Source organism: Papio anubis, chromosome 15 (genome assembly GCF_008728515.1).
Source record: "Papio anubis isolate 15944 chromosome 15, Panubis1.0, whole genome shotgun sequence".
In the NCBI taxonomy this organism is placed as follows: Eukaryota; Metazoa; Chordata; class Mammalia; order Primates; family Cercopithecidae; genus Papio; species Papio anubis.
In genome coordinates this window covers 80763010-80772345 of record NC_044990.1, presented here as the reverse complement: position 1 = coordinate 80772345, position 9336 = coordinate 80763010, and the positions used below count along the sequence as shown (strand labels likewise).

At 42.5% G+C, this 9336-nt stretch overlaps 1 protein-coding gene across 1 annotated transcript in view; it reads left to right on the top strand.

Moving 5' to 3' along the window:
- Positions 1–1679: 1679 nt before the first annotated feature.
- FGF14 (fibroblast growth factor 14) overlaps positions 1680–9336 on the top strand; it is a 665893-nt gene continuing 658236 nt past the window's right edge. The window contains exon 1 of the mRNA XM_003914048.5: positions 1680–2702. Within this exon, the coding sequence (XP_003914097.2) occupies positions 2495–2702 (208 nt within the window). The 5' untranslated portion in view covers positions 1680–2494. The remainder of the gene's footprint in view (positions 2703–9336) is intronic.

Genomic DNA, 9336 nt, shown 5'->3' with positions numbered 1-9336 from the left:
TTTCTAATTATTTGGCAATGCTCTTCCATTTTTCCTCTTTCAAAAAAGAATTCCACTTCATTTTTTTTCGGTCTGTTTCTTCTTAGTAAGTTATTGGCATTAAATTCAGGTACTTTTAGTCTTCTCTGTTTCTTTACCTCGCAAACCTTTTTAGACCATATTTAAATCTTAGTAATTTTTAAAAGCTGTATGATATGGTCCTTTTGACGCATCAAGGCCATCACCATATAGCTTTCCAATGTCTTAACCTTAATAGGATTTACTGGTTTTAAATTCTTCTATCTTACCTAGAATTGACTGACATTTCCCAGAAGGTCAGGATATCAATGCTAATTTTAGCATCCTAACTAATAGAAAACTCTAGGAGTGGTAAAGATGATTATTCCATTTTTGTTTTATGACAACTGATAATCAAGGAGTTAGTTGATTTTCTTTAAAATCAACTTTTAAAATCAAATCAGTCTTTTCCATCAAGCTTCAACTATATAAATCTACATCTAAGTTTATATACCATGCAGTAGAGGCAGTAGTTTTAATTTTTTGAAATTATGAAGAAACTTCTAAATATATATGTTTGAATTAGAGTTAAAATTTTTGTGTCAATTTACCTATAAAAATAGAAATAAGCTGGCATAAGTTTAATTCCTGTACCCACAGAAAATGGGAGTGGTCAATTTTACTTCTCTAAAATCCTTATCTCAAAAATATGATGAAATGCTAATTTTTAAGTTAATTTTGAGTAGCGGGTATACTGGAGTTTGTTATATTACTTTTGTAATTGTTTGTATTACTTTGCACATTGTATTTTCCTCCAAGTAGAATAAAATAAAATAACACTTTGGTCCAAAATCCTTTGATTTTTCTGGGTTACATCTTGATGAAAACAGAAAATTTGCCTGTTTTGTTAGGTTGGGTTAGTGTAGGTGAGATGTACAGATGAGAAGTAAATGAGGGTGAATTTAATATTAGCTCAATTAATGAGTGCAGAAACATGCAAAGAATTAGGGCGTGATTTAAGCAGGGACTTTCTGCACAATTATTTAAAGGTAATGTGTTGTCTCTCTATAAAAGGCATACATTTTCTCATGTATATATGACCCTCCCCACAAAAGTACAGTTTGCCACCTAGATTTTAGTGGTGGTCCTTTTAAGAGGCCTGATATATAATACCTGTTATATATCTAGTTTATATTTTTCAAACAGCCCCTTAAGTAGGAGTCCAATAATAAGAATTAAAGGAACTTGAGTTTTCCTTAATGTTTTAGATGCATTCTATGCTGCTTTTGAAAATGTGAAGGTGGAACTAATTTTGGCTGGGTGGAGAAGTATTAAACCCCTGTTTCTCTTTATTTCCCTCCCTCCTCACCTCCAACCTCCCAACATGCATTTTCTAAGGTTTACTCATTGTAATTTTTAATTTTTACTTTTCAAAATTCACTTTTAACACAAGGCTGTTAGATTGGCTCCAAGAGCAAACAGCAGGCCGACTGGTGCTTGCCGGAGGAGGGAGAGGGTCCCGCATTGGGTCTGGGTTTGGGGCTGGGGCTGGAGCTGGCGTGTGGGGAGACTTCAGGAGGGGCCCTAGCAGAGAGACTGCAGTGACACTGCCCTCCCTGGGCTGGTTGAAGCATCTCACTGGTGACGGGTCTGAAAGCACGTGGCTACGTCATGGAAAGCCAGTCTTTTCAATGCAAACTTCAACTCCTCCTCCTCCTCCCTCTAATGCCTGTAACTCACATCCGAGGCTGGGCGAGGAATCCGGAGGGGAGATTTTCCTCATGCTCACGGTTGTTGGAAACTGGAAGAGTGAGAGGAAGGAGGAAGGGGATTTGTGGCGCTCTCTACCTACTACAAGACTGACAAGGGGAGGGGGCACCTAAATTTGCATCTTTTCTTCATGGTGATTGAGAACTGCAGGTTCAAACCGATCCCACTGAGCACTGGCGATTGATTATAAAAAAAAATCGACACTGGGAGAAGGGAGGCTCTGTCTTCGGCTGTCAGACTCAATCTCGGAGGTGGTATTGGTGTGTGAGTGTGTGTGGTGGTTTTTTTTTTTTTTTTTTTTCCTTTTTTTTTTCTTTTTTCTTTCTTTCTTTCCTGTTTTTTTTTTTTTTTTTTTTTCCTTCTCTCCTAGGGGCTACACAATGGCAGTCTTCTCTCAGTAAGATGAATCCTGCTTTGCCTTCTGCAGATCCACCCATCCTCATAGCGATCAAGTAAAAAGGCTATGGTTTTCTCTTTGGGGATCTTTTGTGCATTACTGTTCTCCCTGATTAGTTTTGATCTCAGTTGGGATCTCTTTGCTTTTTTGTTTGGTTTCATGCTGAAAAAGGATTTTTTCTCCGACCCTTTGGTAATAATCCGGTGGTGATCGAGGGGGGATAAATCATTCACCCTGGCCGAAAAAAAACAATCACTGAGAAGTCTCAAAGAAATATACCACGTGAGGGGAAAAAACTGGGAGAAGATCCGGAATATTATCGTTTTTCCTATGGTAAAACCGGTGCCCCTCTTCAGGAGAACTGATTTCAAATTATTATTATGCAACCACAAGGATCTCTTCTTTCTCAGGGTGTCTAAGCTGCTGGATTGCTTTTCGCCCAAATCAATGTGGTTTCTTTGGAACATTTTCAGCAAAGGAACGCATATGCTGCAGTGTCTTTGTGGCAAGAGTCTTAAGAAAAACAAGAACCCAACTGGTAAGCAAAACATGCATCATGTTATGTTTTTCCTCATAATAACCTGTCTGTTGCTCATCGAGCTAGATCTGCAGTTCTGCTATGCAGGAAGGCAGGGGAAACAACAAGGAACCAGGACAGTGTTGCATATAGAGGTGTTGCATGAATAAACAAGTAACAGCTGGATCGGCGTCTACGAACCCCAAAACCATTATCGGCATCTCTTGGCTGTGACACAATCCATCACTAGGAGGGAGGAGGAAACTTTTTTTTTTTTTTAAATGTATTTGGTTGCCTATGTTTGGTGGAATAGTGAAGGGCTCTGGCTTAAGGTTGTACCCCAGGCAGCTGAAGCTTCGGTAGTTGCCAGGAAAAAGAACCCCAAGCTCCCCTGACTTCTGCAGCAGGTTCAGGGGACGTAGCTGGGTTCCGAGAACCTGCTCTAGACTTTCTGATTAGCTTGCACAATATTCGCCACCACGATCACCTTTACCAAAGTACAAGAGGCCCCCTCCCTCGCGGTCCCGCTCCTCCGTCAGCCCCCGCGCCCTCCCCCGTCCAGCTCCGGGCGCCCCAGTATTAACTCATTCCCCCTGTCTGCCTCTGACACATCCTGCCACTGGGAATACTTGACCAAGGCTTGCGCCTGGAGGGAACTCCAGGCTGAGAAGACAAGCCCAGCCCCTCTAATATTTGTAATTTAATTCCCCCCCTTCAGAAAGCGGTGTCAAAGCCCTGTGTCGGGATCCCACGGGGCAGGGGGTAGGGATGAGCCAGGCCGTGGGTTCCTGCTTTTAAGCCTACTGGTGATCATGCGCCCCGATTCCAACGGGCTCCAACAGGGGAACTTGCAGTACATTACATAAGAAATGCAAATGCATCTGATTTGGGGAGTCGGATCCCAGGGGTTCCCGTCCCCGCATCTCAGTCTGAGGCGACTGGGGGCGGCCGCGGAGCTGTGGGCGAACAACCCAGGGGAGGCCGGCCGGAGGGCTGCATGGTGGTGGTGGCGGCGCTGGCGAGGAGGCTGGGCGCAGCCTTTCCGGGAACCGCTCACGCTCGCAGCCGGGAGTGTGTGGCGTCCCCTGGCTCCATTCAGGGTGGGGAGGGACCTGCGACCGGCTGTTTGTGTCTGGGGTTGTGTTTGAAGCGGGGAGCAGGGAGATCGCCCGTCCCGCAGTGGCGGCCCGGGCTCTGGAAGCTCCTGACACTGGCACTGCGGTGCAGTAGATCATGGCTCTCCACGGCCTCCCTGACACCCTGGGCTCTGCTGGGGCCGCACTGGCACCCAGAGCCCCGGCGACTGGGGCAGCAAGTGGCTGGTGCCCTCCAGTCTCCGAACCTTGCCAATGCAATGTAGCTGGGGTGGCGCGCTCCGAGGGGGCTGCCGCCTGCGGGTGCAGCGGGAGGCAGAGGAGGAGGAGGTGTGGGTGGGCGGGGACGGAGGCGGTGGGTGTGGAGGCTGAGACAGCTTGCGGCCACCATTCCTGCAGCAAAGGAGAAACTGAGAGTTGTTACACAGTTCAAAAGGGCAGAGGTTTCTGTGCTGGGGTCGAGAAGGTTGTCCCCACTTGGTACTTTGGGGTGGCACTTGAGGCTCTGGTAGTAGCCTCTGGATGCTCCTTGGACTCGGTGCTGCAGTGGGCTCTGGGCTCTGCCCTGAGTCCTCCTCCCTGTGTTCTAGTTCTTACACCCTTTCTATTCACCCCCTCTGCTTCCTCCTCCTCCGTCCTTTTACCCTTCTTTCTTCTCAACTCCTCAGCTTTTAGCAACTCTGAAACGACACACCAACCTGAGAATTGCCCAAGGGGAAAACAGTGTTGTCACCTTTCCACCCGTATGTCTAATTCAGCTATGAAGTGTACCCCAAGATGTACTCCAAACCCCCCACATCAAACCTAAAACTTGCTGATGCTTGGTTCATACAAAACCAACTTACGTCTCCAACACTATCTCACAGTCTAATATGAAGACCCTTTTTGCAAGACTTCTCAAAGTGAGACAGACCAAGGGCTGCGGTGGGAAGGGGAGGGGTGTGACTGCTTTACACGGTAAAAAACAGTGGTCTTTTGAATCCTTCTTGTGTCCTTCTGTGAAAAGATTTAACTCTCTTCTGAGAAAGGAATGCTGTAAAAACATTTTTTATTTAGATGTGACCATTTGTCTTAGTGGACCTTGAAGTTAGTCCTTCCATAGAACTGGAGAGTGGGAAATAATTTAGCACAGAACAGTAAGTTTCTTTGTAGGCCTTTATAATTTTTTTTGTATACAATTTTACCAGAAACACTAAATTTCTCCCTATACACAATTCACAATCTTTTTATTACACGTCCTCCATCCCACCCACTTTCATCTCTCTGGAATAGTTTTTCCCCCCTTCCAAGGCATTTTTGGAAACTGTCGAACAAATGACTATTTTTAGAGCAATGTATTTTGCACCTTATGAATGCTAAAGTATTTTGGTATGAATTGATGGGTTAACACAAAGTGTATCTAAGAACATTACCAACTATTCTAACAGGATAATTTAGTCTTAGATATCCAGGGATATGAGTTCCAACCTGGGAGTTAGAGCATTTAGTATATATATATTATATATATATAAAATATATATATTTAAATGGGACATTAATGTGCCACATTATTTATCTTACCTTCTAAAAGTTTTAGTCCGTTAAGCTTGAATTAAACCCATGCCAAGCCATTCCCTTTCAGTATTGTACTTGGTGAGTTCCATTCTCCTGCTATTAACATGAAGCCTAAAATCTTTTGCAGGTTTTTGATCCCAAAATAGCAGTAGAACTAAAAAGTTAATTGGGTAATTAAAATGAAACAAACACTAAAATTCTTTTAACTGTTACAGCCAAAAGGAACAGATTGACTACTACCTATTATGTTATGTTAAATTTAAAAAGAGTACAATTAACTGGTTTCAAACTAAGAAACTTGGGAGAATACTGCCAAATACCAGTGAATTTGGTATAAAGCACCTATTATTATTTCAGAGATAAATATTAGGTTAATTTTGCTTCCTACGTCTTTGGAAGTTATGAAATAATTTACTGATTATTTCCAATTCTTTACACTGTCAACAAGTGTAGATAGTTCGGTCAAGGGTTCGTGGAATTTCAGAGCACTGCTATATAATTGAGTTGGTGTGAAAATAAGCAGATAATAGAGTTACGAATTTAAGGACAAAGTTATTCATCTACCCAAAAGTTATTGATTAGCTCATTATTAATACTTAAATAAGAGGCATTCATTGAATAGTGTTTTGGGCTTATTTTATGTAAAATTTAACTGGAAGAGAACATGAAAAATGTGTTTGCACAATACATGCTTTTTAAAATAAATTCCAATAGCTTAAAAGTCCTGGATATAAAGTAAATTTGCTATCTTCATAAAAACACCCAGTCTAACAACTATTGTCATAGAACACACACACACACACACACACACGCACACACACTTAAATGTCCTACTTTCTTAGCGGAGCAACAGCTATGCATTTAGAATAAATGTTACCTGCTTCAGCTTTCACTGTATGAGTCATGCAAGGTGACTGCATTTTAGGCAAATCATTAAATAGGGAATACTAAGTCCAAGGCATTTATTTTGCCTGAAGGAGGCTTCATAGCTTTCTTTAAACCAGTATGATAGTTTGGATTCACCAATGTATATAATAGGCCCGTTCTGGAAATAATCTAGGTCACTGCACTTTAAGCCAAGGGTACTAAGGAAAGAAGTGTGGTTGAAAAAAGAAAATCCACAATAAAGATAAATACTAAGGTCATGTCATTGCTGTCTCTTCAGACACATAAATGTAAAACAAGCAAAGGAAGCCACAGACCCTCACATAGATACAGCCACTCAACCATACACAGGATACACCCAAACTTCCATGGCTTGGTAGGATTTTGGAAAACACAGATTTTAAGATAAGTCATAATCTAAGAGGATTTTATTGAGTACAAATGTCAGTGCCAAGTGTTAGTACGAAGCAGATGCCCTAGACCTAGTTCTGCACGGCACACTGAGAACATTCCATCAATTCTCTTTTTCTGAACTCAGTCTCCCGCTCTGTCATATAACTTCGAGATGGAACATGCAGGGCTTGGTGGGACCAATGATTATGTCCTATTTCCTACTTGTCTGGCTGCCTTTCAGCTCTGCTTTTACCTTTCACTAAGCTGTTTAGGTGCCAAAACACCTGGTATGCCACTGTTACTCATTTAAATAGACGTTATTTTTAAAAGCTACTTGCTTTACATCTAGGGCTGTCATGGTGTTTGGAAGTGAGAAAATACGAAGAGAGGGAAGAAGAGTGAGCACTTTTTACTCCTCCTCCTTCTGAGCCTACCAACTCATCCTAGGTTCCAGTAGAGCCGGTTGAGCCACAAATGGGCCACAACCTCTGCATGTCTAAACACTGAGTATATTTCAAATGAAAACATCAAATTCAGACTGCATGACTGGAACACCAAACAGATGTAAGTTTCTTCTAACACGCTTGGCTTTAGAGTGGGATTCAATGTAGTATGAGTTGGCCTTGGACTCCATCCAGGAAGCTTTAGTTACTGAGGTAACAAAATGGGTTTTGTAGAGCAGTGCCACTCCATGAACCAAAGGATGGCATTTTAGGTAGGCTCCCGAGTGCTGCCTTGTTGGGAGAGTAGATTTTTCTTTTTTGAAATGTATATCCCAGTTAATAAGTGTAAAATTCAATGCATGATAATCTAAACTTAGTTTTAACAATGAAGATGACTTTGGCTGTACAACTTGTTCTAATTGTAGACAGCATCCATAACTGAGAAAATTTGTTCAAATGATGCATTGCTTTCTGAAGGTGCTAAAGCTAATTCTATACTATACTTCACATTTCCTACAATGAACCATTCCTTTAAAATGTTCGAACCCAGTCTTCCATGTTTTAGCAACACAAACATTGGAGACTTTTGTGAAGTGTTTTTATACATATGGTAACAAGGACAACAACCAATGTTTTCACTCCTTTGCACATTTTGGCATCATACCTCACTCAAATTGACTCATATGCTTTCTATAAATACCATGTAGATGTCTCAAAATGGAAGCATTTATTCAAAATAGTTTCTTTTGCCTTAAGGGGAAACAGTTGGGATGTTTGAACAGTCTAACAGGAGCTCTTCTATTCAGTGTTAAGTCATTGCACTGTGCCTATATTTTTAATAAAATCTTTGAGCCCAACTCGGTATTACCTCCAGGAGGGACTGTGGGACAGGGAAACGGCTATTTACACGTCCGCCTGCTCAGTGCCACAGTCTGTGTGGTCTTCCTTAGGACTTGTGTACCAGGTACAAGGTTTAGTTATGTGTTGAACCTGGGTACTGAAGGGCATGGAGTTTTCTGAGGGAGACTTACTAGTTCCCCGGATACCTCTAGAGATGCAAGAGCTCTTTTGTATCAGGACTAGCTATGTCCTGATGCTTTCCCTGTGTAGTTCTCTAGTTGCCACTATTTGTTTTTTTACTTTGGTCAGAATGTCAAAGGTAAGATGATGAAGGGAAGGGAACAAAAGGAGAGATTCTTAGGGACTTCCTAAACGTGAAGGCAAAAAGGAGGAATGTCGCAGACATGTTTTATAGGGAAGAGTGAAATTCTTGTTTGATTCATCTGGTAACATCATGTAAGAAAGTCACCCAACAACTGCTGGGCACCACTGCCTTTGTCATTGCCTCTTGACAAAAATTCTGTTCATGACACATGGTAGGCTTTCAGTACACTTTAATAAAACTAATAGTGAAAAGCGGGTATCTCTAGGATAGTGAACTATGGGACTACAACAGGCAGGACTATACATTTTACTTGGTTAAATTCGCTTTATGCTTACTCCTTCCTCAAAGGGCCAAAAATTTGGCTACTAAATAAAGAAAGAAGCTGTTAGTGGCTCTTTATCCGCCACGATAGGGTGCTCTGAAATCCGGTCCTGCAGACGTTCCCTTGGCCCACATTTTATAGCTTCCTTCTCAGTCTCAAGGCCTGTAGTCTACTGTTCACACTGGAGCCTCTCGTAAAATACACAAGCTCAAAAGCTCATGGCGTTCTCCCCATCTGGCATTCTCGGCCTTAAAATAGCAAACGTTAGGGCACCATTAGGTTCATAGTTGCCAGACCCTTCATTTTCTTTTTTAAACTTTAATTTTCTTCTTAACCAGGAAGACATTCTGCAAAGAATAAATTGTTCCTCTTTTGAGAGCTCCTTTCTCTGAAGATGGTAACTGGAACTCTCATTTGTAAAGAACCTCAAGTTACAGTTGCTTTGGAAGGAGTTTCTCGCTTAGTATTTTGTTCTTTCGCAGTTTGAAAAGCAGTCATCTTCCAACTTCGCAGCTCTCTGCACTCGCGCCCACCACCCTGTATTTGGCCTCCTCCTTTTTGGAGCCACTTTAAAAGGTGCAGGGTGCTGGGCCGCTGTGGCCTCGGGCTGAGAGGCGGGGAGTTGGTGTCAGGGACCAGAAAGTTTGGCAGAAGCCACGGCTATGGGCTCAGGCCCCGGGCTTCTAGAGAAGCGTGTCATTATTTGTTTTCTGCAAAGCCACGAGCGGGCCCACGCTGCAGCTCTGTCTCCAGGCGTGGAGCCCCTCGGTAATCTGAAGCTGAAGCTGGGTTCCGAGTA